Source organism: Haemorhous mexicanus, chromosome Z, assembly GCF_027477595.1.
Source record: "Haemorhous mexicanus isolate bHaeMex1 chromosome Z, bHaeMex1.pri, whole genome shotgun sequence".
Lineage (NCBI taxonomy): Eukaryota > Metazoa > Chordata > Aves > Passeriformes > Fringillidae > Haemorhous > Haemorhous mexicanus.
Window position 1 is genome coordinate 77,887,405 of NC_082381.1, and position 19,127 is coordinate 77,906,531.

General features: G+C 35.3%; 1 protein-coding gene across 7 annotated transcripts in view; it reads right to left on the minus strand.

The window, feature by feature from the left end:
- NIPBL (NIPBL cohesin loading factor) overlaps positions 1–19,127 on the minus strand; it is a 157,709-nt gene that overhangs the window by 99,064 nt on the left and 39,518 nt on the right. For all 7 annotated transcript variants that reach the window (XM_059836606.1, XM_059836613.1, XM_059836610.1 and 4 more), the window contains one exon: positions 1,836–1,979. In XM_059836606.1, the coding sequence (XP_059692589.1) occupies positions 1,836–1,899 (64 nt within the window). In that variant the 5' untranslated portion in view covers positions 1,900–1,979. The remainder of the gene's footprint in view (positions 1–1,835; positions 1,980–19,127) is intronic.

Genomic DNA, 19,127 nt, shown 5'->3' on the forward strand with positions numbered 1-19,127 from the left:
GATTAAGAAAGGAAACCTGACAACTAGATTTAAAACACAGGGAACACTTCTGAATTTTTTTTAATTCCTAAATTCACACTAAGAAACACACATACCCACTCACATATCCACACTGGACTCTCTAAACATTCCAGAATATTAAGCTCTTTATTATGCTATGGCACCTTTTTCCTGGAGCCAAAAGCATGGATAAAAAAAAAGGAAATGCAAAATTTTTGTAGTTACATGCAGTACTGTAAGGGCATTGAGGATTTCAGTTTTCTTGTCTGGTCTCAACATTTAATCACTTTATTATAAAGTCTTTAAAGAAAAACAAAAAGAACCCAACCCATCATAAAAAGACAAATAACCCAACCATCAATTAAATGCAATAATTAAATTTTCAGTTTACTCTTTTCTTCTTGTATTTATTCTTATGTAAACCATCTTCTCTTTAGTATTGTTGCTTGGTGTGTTCATTGAAATGTCAATTCAGTCAGAAAAACTTACTCACAAATCTTATGAAAAGATTTAGTGATAACACTATTTCAATCAGGTTATAAGTACACTTCAATTTCTTAGGGCATTCTTAGATCTGAAGACATAACATGTTTTCAGGGCAACTGGCCTTGTCCATTTCAGTTCAGTGTTTAAAGGAACTCTTGCACCAGAGTCTGATCAGTGATTTCCACCAGTTATGCAACCTTACCTGCAAACACTTAATTCTGGAAAACTGTCCACAGCCAGAAACCTACTATTTGCATCCTGATGGTCTGATATTAGACAGATATGGTCATACATACATTAAATGCATAACCTGCATCTTTCACTTCAATACTTCAGAATATACCAGAAGTACATGAAGTGGGTTTTGCCTCCAAAACATCTGCCTTTTTTACTGTGAGCAAATAAATTCAACTGCTGGATATATACTTCCAGCGTTTCTTAGAAAGCCTCCAATTTTCAACAGTGTAACAACAAAAGTGCTTAGAAGAAGCACCTAAGGTCACTGAGTCCAATTATCCTCAGACAGACAACTGAGCTACAAAATCTTTCTTACACTATATAAACAAGATGCCCCTCTGTCCCAGCTGCTCTTACTGCAATGGTTGTTCCAGGTCCTCACTAGAGAATAAGAAATCTCCTCTTAGTTTTCAGTAGAAATTATTTTTTGGTCACATTATAATGATTTGGTTTTGTGTCAATATCAGCTTGTAATGTAAATACTTTTATTTTTCTTTCCTTGCATTTTGTCTTCCTAACATACTTCAAGTCAGCACACACACTCCACATGCTCCCTTTGCAGGCTGAACAGCAAAGAAAAAAGACTCAGGTTCAGCTGCTTATTTTTGTTCCAGCAGTCATTTTATGCCCCGATTAACTAGTTCCAAATTAATGAACTAGTTTTCAAGTATATTCAGTATATTCTACAACTTGCTTGATTAGTTGCACATCAGTCTAATCCCATTCTCTGTCTTTTTAGTCTAGATGTTGGGATGCATGTTTTAGAAGTACTTTATCATACATATATTTTTCTTTATTTGTATGATACCCAGATATGTTACTAAATGATACTGCAAACAAATAATGAATTCCTATATTTTGTTTCAGTTTTCCTTAAGGATTATTTTTAACCTGCATTTCACTTTAAGCTTAAATATGCATGGTTTTTTTGGATAGACTTTTGCAATTAAAGCAATAAAAAAGCTAGCATATTTAATGACAAATCTGATTTTAAACAGATTTAACTGTAAGAACTTTAAAAAAAAAACTTTTTTAGAATTTTAAAAATGCAGATATTTACCAAAGAGGTAGAAAAAAAGCATAGTAAAGATGAGAAAAAGAAGAGTACTTACGGTCTGTAAGACTAGCAATCCCCGCAAGAGTAGTGATGGGAACATGAGGCATATCCCCATTCATCCTGAAGTTCTGGGAGAGTAGTGCCCACACAGATATTTCAGTTCAGGTGCCAGCTATCATTACTTCCCATCTCCCAAGCACTAAACACAAAACAAAAAGAATAAAAGCAAATAAAATCTTTCAATTTACTTTTAAAAATTTTACATTCATTACATAAATGAAACAGACCATACTACCTTTAGCTGCATTCTAAGTAAATTTTTTCAAGAGTGGATAGAACAGTGTAGATTCTAAGTAACAAGTGGCATTATCCAACTAAAGGGCAACCTTCCTTCTGGTCTCAGAAGCAACCCCTTCATCAAAAAAAAAAGATGCAAGCTAAGGCAATTAAAAAAAAAATTTGGTCAGGTTATTTAACACTGACTAAAAAACTTGTTACAAATCTTTTAGTTAGTTCATGCTGAAGTGTAATCACACTTAATGCATAACCAGTTTAAGTAATTAGCTGTTACATTTATTTCCCAGTATTGCAGAAGGAGACATTTTCATAAAGAGACTAGTGAAACTAAAAGGAGTAATTTACAGATTCAAAAATAAAGAAGCAAACATACAGACAAATACAAAATCTAAGTACATTATAGAAGTAGTGGCTATTTCAAAATTGATTTGACAATATCTCTTCAATACCTAACTATCTGGTCAAACTATTGCCAGAAATTCTAATTACTCCTCTTGGGGAGAAAACCACCACTAATTCAGTGGTTTTGCCACCACTGAATTAGCTCACTTCTTTCCTGTAAAATGGGACATTTTATATTCAACAACAGAAAAAGAAATTAATTCACTTGGATTTCACTAATTATAAAGATCTCAAAGCAAGGAAGTCCACACTGCTAAAAGAAACCCAAAAACTGCAGTTCCAAACCATCAAACATAACACACTCTAATCCCCATATATATTGTGAAATTGGTGCGACATTTCTGAAGACATTAAAGGAATTTCATATGTGGTTACCTGTTGCAGACAGGCACTTGTGTTGACATTTGGGAAATTGTAGAGTCCTTACATAATCATTTCTCTTATCTACTGAAATGCTGAAATCATGATTTACTTACTTTACAAGCCTACATTTTTGAGAATTACATATAAAATACAAACAAACCACTAGATCCTTATAGTTTTTGATAATTGCATATAAAATACATACAAATCAAGGGATCCTTATAATTTCCTTAGTAATGTTTCTTAGTAACATCCTTTCTCATGCCACACCAACATGGCAAAATAGGGCAATATATAAAGCACCACTGCTTATAAATACATACAGACTCCAAGACAAGGAAAAGAAATGTTAGAAGGCTTTTTGTGCTCAAAGTTTTTATCAGCCAATGAAATTACCTTTACAAAGTTTCCCTATCTGCATGTTCTTCGAAAAACGGAGTTTAAACAGAACTGACAGTGAGTTGACTTCCTTTGTCACACCTGCCACAGTCTCATTCTGACCTAAATTACTTTTTTAAAATTAAAAATGCAGTACATTGCCAATACAGAAATCTAGTCAGTAAGGAAAATGCTACAGACAGATACTCTGTGTGGATTGCCGTGTTTTTAATCCAGGAGAAAACTTCCTTTAGAACAGTTTCAAGTACTACTCAATACCCAAGGGTTTTTTACCCTAAATGAATACAAATATATGCAGCATTTCAGTGGTTGCCTAGTTCCACAAATAAGCAATTCTTAAAAAAGAAATTTTAAGAATCAAAGAAAATACTCTAAAAGAGTCCCATAATGAGTCTGCAGCAATAAACACACAGGAGACAACACTTTTAAAATCCAAGTTTTCACTGAAAGCCTAGAAACTAAAGAACGCCTTTCACACATAAATTGTATTTACTATAAAAATGTCATGTCTGATGACTTCTCCCATCTGAAACTGCATCAAAGGATGCAGTTTCTATGTCACTAGCCAGTATTATTGGAAATTTTTATATAGCACAGAAACAAATACAAGAAAAAAAAGGCCTATTCACTTTCACTTCCTCATCACACGAGAAAGCTGTTAACACAGAAACTGTCACTCCTAATTCAAGTTAATTCCTAATTCAAGTATTACTGCCATAATAAGGAAAATTATAGAGACGCTATACGGGAATAATTCCTCCAAAATCAGACACTTTAAATTAGAAATCTTCTCCACAGATACATGTTAAGAACCTGAACCTGGCAAGGTCCAGACCTCAGAGTGGAGCAAGTGCAGTGAGCAGAGGAAAAGCAAACTTTCTTTGTAAGAGAAGAGTAAAAGGGGTTGGTTTGTTTGACTAACAAAACAAAGGTCAAGAGGGGATGTGGTTGCTCTCTCTAAGGCGGTCAAAGAAGGCTACAAAGGAAGAAAGTCACAGAGCAATGCTAACACAACAATAAATGAGCACATAAATGCAAGGAAGAAGAAAACCAGAACACAGTTTTTCACCATCAGAACTGCCAATTTCTCCAACAACCTTACATCACTAGAGATAAGCAACACCCCTACTTCAAAGATGGACTGTACAGATGTTATAGAAGGGACAGGATGTGGTTGTCTGCAACAGCTGGGGGCTAAGCATGGAAATTCAAGTACTCCCTCTCTGACATTATGAAGTTTCTGTAAGCATAATGAAATGAATAAACAGATGAGAATAAACAAAAGAGAATGAGACACTGATGGGATTAAGTAATGGGATTAATTTACAAAACAAACACAACATGAAGAAACCATATAGTAATATCTGGGTCCAAATACTACATCTGTCGTATTGAGGGCAAAATTGCATCTGTTATAAAACTGGCAAACAAGGCACGATTCAAATCCAGAAGCAGAGACCAAGATCCAGTGAAACTACACCTCAAATTTGATGCTACTGAGAACATAAGAAAACCCATTCATTTCAAGATTTTAAAATCTCAGTCAGCTAGGAAAATAAAGATTGACAGCTCAAGACAGTATAGGTTTTTCCATATAAAACATCAGTACAGCATGTAACAATAGCCTGACTGTTAGACAAGTTTGGTTGGGGTTTTTCTCCCCTACCTCCATTCCCCAAATATAAGAAGAGTTAAAAGTGCTATTGTAGCAGCTTATTATTAGTCAAGAAGTACAATCATTTTCAATATCTAAAAATTTTCCATTGCCAGGATTGTTCAATAATTGTTAAAAATACTATAATATTTTTACCCCTTTACAAAAAAATGAAACTTTTATCTATATTAGCTGAATTAAGGAAATCAAAGATCTGCAGGTGAAGACTTTTAACCAATGCATTAAACTGTAGTGTAGTAGTTCAGAAGGAGTACAAGAAATCCAGTCTATATAAATGTATGAGGTCTTGTATGTTCATTATATAGGTATTTATACTCTTGTTTCATAAGGTATTTATACTCTTGTTTCATAAGAAAGAATGGATACATAGAAGACATTTTTGTGAGGAAGGAACTGCAGTGCACAAAGGAAGCAACACAATCCCTCAGTGAAAGGAAAACAGTGAAATGTCAGCATATCTAAAGAATAACGCAGGAAAAAGTTACCATCATAATGTACACTAATATAGAAAAGCCAAGCCAACATAGCAAGGAAAGTAGTATAAAAAAAAGTTTAGGCTGTGGTTAATAAGTACAAATTTAAAGTGTTATTTTACTAAGTTTTCCTTTTTTAATTTTTTTAATTATCTATGTTACCCTTTACTGCAAAGGCAAAATTAAGGGAGGAAGAGAGGATGAAAGTAAGTTGGGAACAATTTAAGAACAGAAACTGACATCCAGCAAAGGAAACTACAAGCATAAAAGGAAAAAAAAATAACAACCCAAGAAAACAAAACAAAAAAAATGATCCTGTAAAAATAAAATAAGAAACAGAAACAAACTGCAGTTGTATTTTTTCAGATATTGCAGCTTTTAACTATCAATTAAATGATGAGAGGACTTTGACCACTGGTTATCATATAATGGTACAAGCTCTGCATTTATGAAACATTCCTCTTGGTTGAGAAATTGTCGCGTGTATAACAAAAATACTTGGTTTTCCACAGCTTTGCCATGGGCATACATGAGAAGATTAAAAAAAAAACAAAAGGAAAAACCTGTTTATCCAATAATACAAAAAGGCTCAGCAGCAAAGCAGGGATAAGTAACCAATCTCAGTACTGGGCAGTTTCCTATGTACATTTAAATGTTTCATTTCTCATTCTGCAGGGTATTCTTTAACTTATCGTAGCTTCAGATTTAAAACAATGTATTATATATAAGTGACCCGATATTTTTCAAGACGTAAAAAGATGGATTAAAATTAAATGTTAAAGAAAAACTATGATATTAGATATCTATGCTTTTCTTTTTAAAATACATTCTATTAAGTAGAGTACTTCAAATAGTCTTGTTTTATTTTGCTTAGATTATGAAACCTTTATTTAGCACGAAAGTACTTTAAAAAGCAGTTTCAGTTTCCTATATGTTAAGTAACATCATATAGATATAACCACAGCATCATGTTCTTGACTTTTCTTCATCTGCATAAGAAAATTAAACTAGTATTACTATGTATTAGCTAATTCATAATTTAGATGAAGAGTGGACATTTTCTTTTCTTCTAAATCAGCAAACCTGAATCACAAATTTACGAATATGTGTCTCACAGTCAGTTTTAAACTTCTACATTTTGCAATAAACTACTTTTCTTGTTTGTTACTACACAAATCTCTGCTATCTATCAGTCCATGAACTACCCTTAAAAAAATGCTTAAAGAATGAGAATCACAAAGAGAATCAATTAATATGCTTTAGTTCTTATTCAGGTAAGATACTGCGACTGAAGTACATGAGACATTTATCCACAAGAGGGCAGAGTTCTGGTTTCTATTCCAGAGCTACAGTTTTATACAATGACTACTTTCCAGAACTAAATGCTTTCAAAAATACTTCAAAAAACATACTAAAGAAGGAGATGTAGTTGACAAAACATAATCTAATACTTAAGTATCTGTGAAGGGGCAAGCATTCACCTTTACAATATAAAGGATTTAAAGCTAATTCAATCTCAGAAAAAGTCAGAATTGGAAATGAAGAGTGAACATTTATTAATCAGCTGCCTGATGCAGCTAAGGTTAAAATAGTAACAAGAAATGCGAAGATACTGTATATTTATGTGAAGATACTGTATATTTATTTAAGTTGACAGCCACAGAGGGGGTTGCTGCATGTGGGTGGAGGTAAAGAAAAAGGTGGGTGAAAGCATGGAAGGGTGTGTCTATGTGTGTGTACTAGTGAAATCTGTATGTTTCATTCATAAAGCAACCAGATGGCAGAAACAGTGATGCTGACAAAACAAGTGAAAAATGAAGAAGTTTGAGATAAGGATTACCTAGTACAACTTCTAAACCAGTATTAGCATAATGTGTTTTCCTGTATTAGGTGCTCAAATTAACACAAACTACAATCATTTTAAGAAAAAAAACCTTAGTGAAAAGTACTATACTGTACAACTGTAAGTTGCTTACCAGGATAAAGCAATCTTTAGGGAAAAAAAAGTAAAGCAGCCAGCTTCTTAATCTGTAATTACTACCACATTCCTTTGGGATCTGCTGCTCTGATTTGATAAACAATCACACCGATATCTCTCTTGCCCAAGCCATACCAGTGGCAGTGACACCACAATACACAAGAAGAGAAATCCCAGCACAAGCAGTGAAAGCACAGACAGAATAAGATTGGTCTGTGGGTTCAGTGAAAGACACCCCCTAATGCAGGAGCACATATATTTCTACCTGGGTAAGCATCAGTTGTGCTCTGCACCTGTAAGAACTCTTCCTGGGGAAAGAAATAAAGGGAGTTGACACAATTGGACCATGCCCAAATTCAGACCAGGCAATTTGCAGAGAACAGATGCCTATAAATAATAAGCATCCTTCCGGATCTGTAGGACAGTGGGACTGAGCACAGCCATGGCAAGTTTGCTGACAACTCTGAGCTGTGTGACGCAGTGACACGTGGAGGGAAGGGGTCATTCAGAAGTACCCAGATAGGCTTGAGAAGTGGGACTGGGCAAACCTTGTGAAGTGGAGCAGTCATGATACTAACCATCACTGAGAAACAAACATGAAGGGAAAACATCAACCTACTTCAGTAGCTCATACATTTATTTCTCATCTGCAGTACATTTTCCACATGCAATTTTTACTCCAGTTAAGAAAGTAAAGCTCTTTTGAGTAAGCATAGCCCTTGTGCTTGCTCAGGCATGTATCAGTGGCTGATATTAGATACAGTTCACTTTACTGGAAGAAAATAGCTAAGGGATGTATAGAAGAGCAAAAGAAAATCAAAGAGTTCACTGAAGTCAGCTCTGCCAAATGGAGAATACTTTAGGTTGCAATACCCATCTTCATTAATAAAATAGTCATGACAGGTATTAGGGAGGAAGTAGTAGCTTGGTTTTTTCAAGTTTCTGGAATGTCTCATGTTAGCTGTTAGTAGTGCTACCCTTTCCTAAACACAACTGTGTACTGACTTTTATTTTAAAGACTTTTTGATCTTTTATTAAGCAGGAAATTAACAGACTAAAAGCTTAGTCTGAAAAAAAAACCTGAAAAAAACCTGATAAAAACTGAACCAAAACCTACTTAATACAGTAGTCTTTTCTAATTTTTAATTTTGCATTTCTGCCCTTGAACTCTCTCAGATGCTTCATAACCTTTGCAAAACAAAACTGGTATGAAATTAATCTCTTGAGGCAGCAGCTGATTTTATACAAGTCTTCATGACACACAATTTTTGCCTCTTTTATGACTTTGAAAATAAATTAAAATCCCTCCAAACTTCTTCCATATACACTAAGAAAACAGATTCACCAGTATACCATTTCTTTAGCAATCCACATAGACACAAATATAAAATTCTATATAAACAGATTTAGTAAGCTGCATTTCAAAAACACATCAGTGCCTCTTCATACTGCAATTAATATTGATATGTTATTTTGTTTGTCCTAATATTCATCTTGTTGCCTGTTTAACTTCTCCCACATACAAGAGAGATGCTATACAGCACTGCAGGGAGTTAAGATGCTTCTCCTCTGAATTGCTGTATTACTTCCCCTCATGCTCTAAACACAATGAAGCAGTTCCTTCATGCAAAGACTCTCAACTAGCCCTCTGTAACATATCTAGTTTCCCACTCATATCAAATCCACTCCCACACATCTCAGCTGCTGGATGAAGAGAGACAGCACATGCAACAGCCTCTTTCTCAATGGGAACACAAAAATCTCCTCTATTCAACAACTAATATTTCACAAACTAAACTGTCTTGAGGCTTCCAGCCCTTCTAAGGATAACTGAAATTTGCTGATGTTGATACTTTCCAAAATTATTAGGCTGAGGAACTTACAGATAAAGAGATGACTAATGATCACTAGGTAGAAAACTATTAAATTAATTGGTGATTTTAGTGACTGTGCGCAGAAACACAAAGAGCTTTGGTTATACTGTCCTACTGTACATATTTGCACAATTACAGCAATATAATTATTTTTGTAATTTTATAGCATTCCCTAGTGAAAATTTGTTCTGTTTGGTTCATTTTCATGAGGTATTATATATTGTTTATGCAGCATACAGAGCATATACGCTCTAAAGGAAAGTATGCTAACATTTAAGAGACAAAACCCCTAAATAATCAATGGAATTTAACAGTTTAATTGAGATTACTAATCTTGCAAAAATATATTGCTTCAGAAGGTTGAACACAAGAGCAAAGGTAACTTGCAAAAAAACCGAACTGCAGTGTTAGTGTCTAATAAATACAGTAACTGCATAGAGACTTCAAGAGACTAAACTTTTCATATGTTTGATAGCTGATATTAGTTCATGTTTGTGTTCTAAAATTGAGAATTACATAAGCCTTTTGAACATACCCCATCCAACCTAGAAATGCTAAAACTGTAAAGCTCCATGACTTTGTAACTACAATTAGTGTCAGGATTCCCAGACGTTTTCCTTTATGGCATTTAGAAAATTATCTTCCTATTCTATTTAGTTCAATCCCTATTAACATTATAAACAAAGAAGTTACAAATAAGCCTGTGAAACAGTATCACTAGGCAGCCAAGACAGTCCTTTTTCCCAATTCCACACACACTCTGGTCAGTTAAACTTCCGAAGCACAATGAGGGCAAAAACAGCACAGATAACAAATGAAGAATAGCTGGGGGAAAAAAAAAAATCAAACACATTTAAAAGGCTATTAATAAACCCTGAAGCATCGTGCATGCAACATCTAGATGTATTGTGTTGGAATAACTGCTAATGAACTAAGCTCGAATGAAGATCAGCTTACCATGAGCAACTTGGGCTAGACAGTAACAATCTGAAATCTCTCAACAGCTAGGAAAAATATTATTTTGGTGGTTGGTTTTGATGTTTGGCTCTTGTAGATCTGGGGATGGGTTCACAGTGCTACCTATGAAAGCGTCCTATGTAATTCTGAACTTCTGTTGCTGTTGCTGGTTCTCCTACAGCTGCAGCAAAAACACAACAGAAGTTTCTTAAACTCAGCAACTGTACTGAAAGAAGAGATATATTTAAAAAAAAAAACTTCCTCTGAAGTGGTGTTTCTTTCACCTTACTGACCATCTTCCACATTTTACTCCTGATAGCCTGCAGATGTTACAAATCGAAACTACAAAACTACACAGGTAATGCACCAAGTACTTAGCAACGCTGCTCACAGCCTAAGGTAAGCTCATGCTTCCATCAAGGTTAAGCTTTGCAACTTCCAAAGTTTTCTAACTTACCACTGCCAGATCATAAACAAACATTCAATCAAGAACAATTAAATGAAATTATGTTGGTTATGCAGAAAAAAACTTGGAGTTTTTTAATGTGTGGCCTGTCCATCTTAAATATTCTCAGTTCATCTTCACTGGGTACTGCAGCAATACAACGAAACACAGAAACAGCTGTCAACAGTGAAACACACTTGTAGAAGTCATAATTTAGAGCAAAACAAAAGGTAATTATTTATGTGGATAGGAATGCCATGACCCAGTTAGTATAAAACAAATGCAGTGAAGCACACTACTTTGAAGAAAATCTCCAATTCATAGAAATTCTCTAAAACATGCATCTAATTTTTTTTCTTTAACAAAACTAACTGAAAGCAGTTTGGAAATTTTCTTCATACCTGAGTAGAGCTGACTAAATACAACTTGATTTTATAGTAAAATAAAACAAATTGAATTGGAGCTACTAATTCTGAAAGAGAATATAAACTCAAATGTTTAATATAGCTCAACTAAGCCTCTTTAAATTAATTGTTCCTGTTAATTTGCATTAAAAAAATCTAAAGTACTGTCAAGTAGACAAGGATTGAGCAATGCCTTTATTTCCAATTATTTGAACAAAGTCATACATTTTTAAGTAGTTCAGCTGAACACAAATAATACACCTACAAACTAGCTTCATATTTGTTTTTTCAAGAAACAAAAACAATTTTAAGTTACACATTGTACATTTCCTATTAGAACTTCTGGTACAAACTTATCAATCATAACAAAAGTGTGCAGAACATAGAAAACAGAAGACAAAGTACAATATTTCAATATTGAACTAGTCAATCTAGTAGCTTACTTTCACCTTAAAGAGCAGAACAGATCATAAACTGTGACACAAAGAGTTGAGAATTGAGGAGTGGGGAAAAAAAATTCACTTCATTAGCCAACTTTTTCAAAAAACACAAAACATGGCCCATCTGTCATGGCTACCTCCTAATTTCAAAACAATTCCACAAAGTACAAGGCTGGAAGAGACAAGGCCAAAGAGTTTTCTGAACAGTCCATGAAATTAAAGAGCCAGACAAGTTATCTTTTGCTGACTTTTTTACCCACATCAAAAATAGATGTTTTTAAATTTAATGTCTTTGCACATGTGGTGGGTCTAGAACTGGCCAAACACCAGTGGACCCACTAGAATATATTTACTCATTTCCTGCTGGGAGATAGGATTAGGAGGAAGGCAAAACAGGTTCAAACTTTAAAAGGTGCATCTAGCTTTTAACTGGCTTGTTAACATGCTTATTCTCAAAGCTAACCAGCAATTGGTTTTGCTAGGCACAGAAGAAGCTCTCAGCAGCTCCTCTCAGAAAAAATCACTTCTATGGGTGGCTCCAATGCAAAACCAGCACAGTACTCTAGTGTGGTTTGGTTCTGTTCCTTTAGAATTGTTTCATCAGTCTTACACAACTCCGAAGGATGAGGCTGAGTCACAGAATTAGAAAGCTGCAGCTCAGTTGCTCAGACAGGTGGATGTGCAGACACAGCTGTGCACTTATTCAGAACAGGGAGGAAGATGGAAAAATTAGATAAATCTAAGCAGTAACTCCAGCTGGGATTCCCATCCTCTTACGGAATATGGCTTCTGGTGATGCGGATAAGTTACAAGGACAAGTAACTTAAAAGGAAGACAGATACACTTTCCAAAATATTTATGAACATTTGAAAACAGCATCTAGCTGACTGAAGGCACAACACACAAACTTACTGTTCCCTGATCTTTCTCCTGCTCCAAACGCTTATCATTTATCTCTGTCCATGCTTAATCCCATTACTGCATAAAAAATTGTCTACCCATGCAGATATTTCTCTAAAGCTTTCCTTTTCAGTATGCTACACAAAGAACAGCAGAAAACAAGTCACTTTAAATTTGACAGGACAGCAAACTGCAATCACCTCTGCAGCTGAACAATGTCTTTCAGTACCAAAGAGATAAAAAGTTCATGACAACTAATACCAAAGACATAGAACATACATTTGTTTTCCCTTCTTTGTTCCCCCCAACTCCTTACCCTTTGAAGAAGGAATAGAGAACTACTACTAATACAGGAAGTTACACATTACATCTCACCTCAAAAAAAACCACAGATGCCGAAGGAAGTGACCTCTGGAGGATATCTTCTCCAATCTCCCACTCAAGCAGGGACACCATGATGACCAAAAAATTGCAGGGGAGTAGTAGGGAGATAAACCCTCCTAATTAAAAAAAATCTAGGGACTCAGATTGACTATGCACTTTATTTTCTTTGGCTATACTATTTATTAAAGCTGACACTGAAGTACCTGATTTGCTCAAAACCAAAATAAATTTAAAAAAAAAAAAAAATCAACCATTGAGACAACATACTTTTTTAGACTTAGGAAAAAAATTTTCCCAAAATCTAAGACTCCCATTCTCAAAGTCAAAGTGTAAACAATCCATAGAGCAACATTATTTTAGCAAAATTAGTATTTCCAATGACTGCAGAATACTCTAGTTTTGAATTCCTACTCTAGTAGTAATTTTTTCCATTTTCATTTTAAGAGCAAGCAGTGAGGTGTTTTTTTTTTTAAGAGCAAGGCCCCAAGGAAAGTAAAAGTTCTAATCTTGACAGTGACAGCAACAAAGCAAAAACTTCTCCACAAGTTCTGACTAGCCTCAATCTTTAGACCAAGTAAGTTACGATTAACCACATAACCATAGACCAAGCGTATATACAGCCAGATAGAAAAGGTCACCCCAAGTTAAAGGGCATCAGTAATTGAGATATTGTATCAAACTATGAGAATAATTAAGTCCACACTAAAGACTTCCAAAGCTATTCCATATAGTATTTTTTACTTTTGGCTTTTAATTCTATTAATGCATTACTTTGACGGAATGCAGATTGTAAGTTACTTGATTGAAGACAGCTAGCATGTACAGTAAATAGTCATATTTTTTAAAAGATCTCTTTTGCTGTAAATAACAAATAAAAATCCAAACCACACAAAAACCACCAGAGGCTTTTTAAAAGCATCTTGCAAAAAGAAATTAGTATCTCAATATCTCCAATTGGAAGGGGCTTTTTAAACAAAATTAGAAATATCTGTAATGACAGACATTTTTTCCTACATGATTAGTGGATGTAATGAAGTCTTTTCTATTCTTCTCAATTCACAGATTCATGGAACTGTACAACACTCAGCTTTCAGCTTTAAGTGCTTTTCAATATGAGCCATAGGCTTCCTACTCTTGCTTTTACAAATATGTAGAACTTTGGTTAAACAAGCTTTCCACAACCAGATGAAGAAGTTGAAAGAGAAACACATCTAAGTATCTAACTTTTCCATTTGACTAATCAGAGTGTAGCTGTAGTTTAGATTTCTCCTTTTGCAAGAACCCTTCTCTTAAATTACTAAATACAATGCCTTTCAACTGCTGAATTAACCATTATTCACACTCAGCATACAGATTCACAAATAAAATGTTTACTTCGCAAGTCTTGAAGGAACAAAATATTTTAGCAAATTCCTCAATTTTTCCTAAGTAAATTTTACATCTAATCTGACCCACCTGAAACTTTTTTGCAGGTTTCAAAGTAACAGTCATAGTCTTTGCAACTGTGACAGAAAATACATGGAGGACACAATGACTGTCTGACTTCCCTCAATTTAATGCAGTCTTCCAGCATGACTTTGCAAGCCAGTACCATCTCCCAAGGGAATTATTGCTAATTAGCACGTAAAATTTGACAGATTATCCAGAGTTTGAATGAATGATGCTGAAAATCGTATTCCAAGATAATAAATAAATAACCAACAAAACCCCAAACAAATCAACCAACCCACCATTAAGGTACTGGTTCTTAGAAATGCCTTTACTACACCTCAGTTAGTCTTGGAAAAATCAAAGTCCTTCAAAATCACTCCTCAGCAGAAATTTCACAACTAGAAGCAAAAATAACTGGAAATGCCATAGCCCTCAAGCTGATTCCAAGTTCGAAGCTCAAAAGGCAATTCTGGTATCTAGCCTTCATAAACCAGGCAAAACCTCTAATAAAAATGCTATTTCCATGTCCAGAATATTATGTGAGATGAGAAATCTTGGAAAGATATAAGCAGTCAGTCACTCACATAAAATTTCCAGTAAGTTTGTCTACCTCTTTTGAAATAAATTTACATAAAAAAGATGTCATTGTTTATTAACACATAATGGGAAAAAAGGAAGTATTAAAGGAAAGTTGAGTAACATACATAATGAAGAGTGAATATAATCTGTGATATACACAAATAAATCCTACCTGGAAAAAAAATTGAGATAATTTGAGGAAACTGGAAAGATTCACACTACATGTCTCTAAAGTGGTAATTATATCTGTAGTAATTTAAAGCATAGTTCTTTCTGGAAATTATTTAGGGGACCCAGACTACATTTTTTTCCTAATCATGAATGACAATGCCTACTTAATCAGTAAGTACAAAACTTAGAGAGTATAGCTAGCCACTTAGGAAGCAGAGTTTTTAGCAACTGTTAAACTCCAATGAAGTATAACTTGAGAGGGGGCCCAAGCAAACCTCATGATGTTCAACAAGGCGAAGTGCAAGGTCTTCACTTGTGGTCAGGGCAATCCCAAGAACACACAGAGGGAGAACTTGTGGGTGCTGGTGGATGAAAAGCTGGATATGAGCTGTCAATGAGAGCTCTGAGCCCAGAAAGCCAAATGTGTCCTGGGCTGCATCCACAGCCCCATGAGCTGCAGGAGAGGGAGAGAATTCTGCCCCTCTGCTCCACTGTCAAGATCCACCCAGAGCACTGCATCCAGCTCTGGGGTCCCGAATATATGAAGAACATGGATCTGCCAGAGCAAGTTCAGAGGAGGCCACGAAGAGGCTCAGAGGGCTGGAGCACCTCTCCTATGAAGACAGGCTTGAGAGAGTTGGGGCTGTCCAGCCTGGAGAAGAGATGGCTCTGGGAGAACTATAGCACCTTCTAGTACCCTAAGGGACCCTACAAGAAAGTTGGAGTGGAACTCTGTTACAAGGACACGCAGTGACAGGACAAGGAGGAATAGCCTTAAATTGATGTCAGGAAGAAATTCCTTGCTGTGAGGGTGTTAAGGAACCAGAACAGGTTGCCCAGAGAAGCTGTGGCTGTCCCTTCCCTGGAAGTGTTCCAGGTTAGACAGGTCTCTGAGTAACCTGGTCTAGTAGAAGGTGTCCCTGCCCACAGCACAGGGGTTTGAACAAGATGATTTCTAAGGTCCCTTCCAACCCAAACCATTCTATGACGATGATGAAACCCAAGGTAAATTTCCAGAGTTCAATAGCAATGCTGGTTTTTTCTGCACTGTTCATGACATTTAGCAACTTTCTTGAGTTATCAGTACCATTTTACAACTACATGTTTTCCTATTAGAATTAATGCATCTTCTACTACAATGAAATCAGGCATAAATCTAAATCCAATTTCTAATCATCATATTTATTCTGTAGAAGGAAATATTAATGCACACTGCATATGTAACACCTGTAAAATGTATTTTTTTGGACTCAAAGCAGTGTTTATCCTCTATGGCAAAAAGCTGTCATCACAGCTTCTACCAATACACCTCTCTGAAGCTGCCTCCAGTAACTTAGTGAATACTTAATGACTTCCCAAGGAAAAACAAGAGGAATGATAAGGATATTTTATTAAGTAAAATTAAAACACATGAAAGGACATATATTTTACATATCACCACATCACATAAAATTTCCTATAGATGCTATTGCAAAAGCCTTAAAAGCAAAAAGGTGATAAAGTATCTGGACAATAAATTGCTGGTTCTGAAATAAATGTGGGAAAACAAATTCCAGTTTAAATGCTGATTTAGAATATTACTGTACATGGTAAGCTTTTTACCTCTTCATCAAAAATTGTTCTATGCTGAAAGGAAGAGAATGTCTAAAACTCTGAACATGTATGCTTGTAAATACACGATAGTAATTTATTTGTTTAGTTTTGCAATTCAGTCTATTTAAATGCAAGGTTGAAAACTCTTATTTGCAGAAGCATGAATATATTTTTCATACATTTTTAACATGTATCATAGAAATGCTGAATTTATTGTTAATGTCCTCTAATGTGCCCTACAGCCCCACAGCATCATGTCTTTTCCCAGTATATCCTAATCTATGGTACAGCAGTGTTCCCCATAGTTTTCTGGATTACATAATCCTGCCAGACTGCTATCATCATGCACAATCCTTTCCCTATCCCTCTTGGATATTTGAAAAAATCCTTACTATACAGAACAAAAATTAATTTCATGCTTGAAGTTTATGGTGTCTCAATGAAGGTAAGACAGAGAAAGTGAAAGACAGAGGAACGTTCTTAAAGTTACTTTTAAAATGTTCAGTTTTACAATGACAGTGTATTTTGGTTTGACGTCAATAAAAAATATTTTCCACTTGCAATTTGTCCAAGAAACTAGGGTGACATGGGATTGGGGTGGGCTACAGAGGTCATCAGGTTTAGGTCCTGCAAGGGCCAGAATGATATAATGGATGCCTGCTCCTGAAGAAGCCATATAAGACTCAGTACATGTAACATTTCAATTTATAACATAATTTCATCTGATAGCATTACCATACAGATAGTAGTATCTTTTTAATTTTTCCTTCTCCCCCCTCTTTTTCTCTCTCTAAGGAAGAGTGGGTATCAGTCATAGGAACTCATCAGGAAGACATGATGATTCTGGTGGGAAATTTCTGTCAATGGATATAAACAGAACACATAAAAAATTTGCTCCTAATTGGACATGTTGATCAAGGGAATTGTGCTTTTTTATAGATGAAATTTTAAATGCAGACTGAAGCAGTAAGCAGAGGAAAAGTGATTACTTTCTGACTGCCCAGTCCTTTTTGGTTAAAACACTTGTTTTGTTTTAAACACTTTGTAATGAACTATCTTCTCTTCCCTTGTTCGTTTGTACCAGTTAGAAACAGACTGTGAAGTTCTGCATTCTTCAGCAGTAGAATAAAAAGAGGGAAGTTCTGTCAGATTTTAGCAGGGAAGGAAAGGCTATTTCTCTTTCATTTTTACCCCCCAATCATTAGTTCATAGAAATAATTTGGGGTAATTTTAATTTTATTATTCTTTTGTATAGACCTCAGTAAGTTGTTCTACAAACCACTTGAACTCAGTTGTATGTAATTTACGCCTGTTTTAAGAAAAACAGTCTGGAGTTATACTTACCATACTTAAATAATTGCAGTTAAACTGCCATAACTTGGAATCTTCCTGAGTTATTTCAAAGTTTGCTTTCTGAGTATTTTAATTACATGTTCATTAGTTTTTATGTTTAATGGGCATTTAAATAACTTTTTCAGATGCTGAAAGTAGGAGCTGGTACAACTACAAGGTCATTCACTGCCTCTTGGAAGAGCTATGCTGTTTTGGCCACTATGTATCCCTTGAGAGACTGTTCTTAATAGTTTTCATATTCCAGTTTCTTCTTTGATGTTCAGTCCTTTTGAAATCGCCTGACGAAGGCCATGAAATCCTCGTCATTAATGACACTGCTCGGAGCAGCTCCTGCATTTTTGTTAAGACTCCTGTATTTGTCAACAAAATGTGTTAGAAAGTAGGAAACAGTCTTACAGTTTTTGTCAAGACTCTAATGTTGGTGCGAAATTTGGTAAATTGCCATATGATAGTCAATTCTTCTTTAACTGGGGATGTTTTTTATTTCCTGATATTCTGGGAGTTAGCGGTGCTATTATGTAAAATTTAAGTTTATTTGCCTTGGTTTTAACTGATAAGACTGTGCTGTAGGAAACACTGACACTGAGGCCAGCTGAGAAGTCTGAAAGCAGTAAAGATTACCCTTGGGTAAAGGAGGATCATGATAAGCAACATTTAAGCAAACTGGATAAGCACAAATAAGTACATGGGACCTGATCAGGTGCATGCATGAGTGCTGAGTGAGCTGGCCAACATCAGCGTAAGACCATTCTCAGCATCCTTGAAACGTCATGGTGGTCAGGGGAAGCAGAAGAAAATCTACTTAGGGGAAAACCTGTTTGACTTAAGGGTAATCAAACACTGGCATATGATGGTTTGTGAAAACTCTCTCATTGGAGTTACTCAAAACCTGACAGGACACAGTCCTGAGCAATCTGCTGTAGTTGACACTGCTCTGAGCAGGATTAGATGGCCTCCAGAAGTTCCTTCCAACCTTAAGCTTTATAGGATTACATGGGTTTCTTAAAAAATACATCACTCTGTTAAATCAGAAAACTATCTTTATGTTTTGTAATCATCACATCTAGTAAGTGCCAGGTATCTACTAAAAGATTCTTTCATAGCATTACTTCCTGGCTTCAGTAACATACCTTTCAGCTGTATTTTACTGTCAGGAAACATGAAGTCTTCTTCTTGTCCCACTAAACTAAACAAATACACCTGGAATATATTAAATCACTATCATGTAC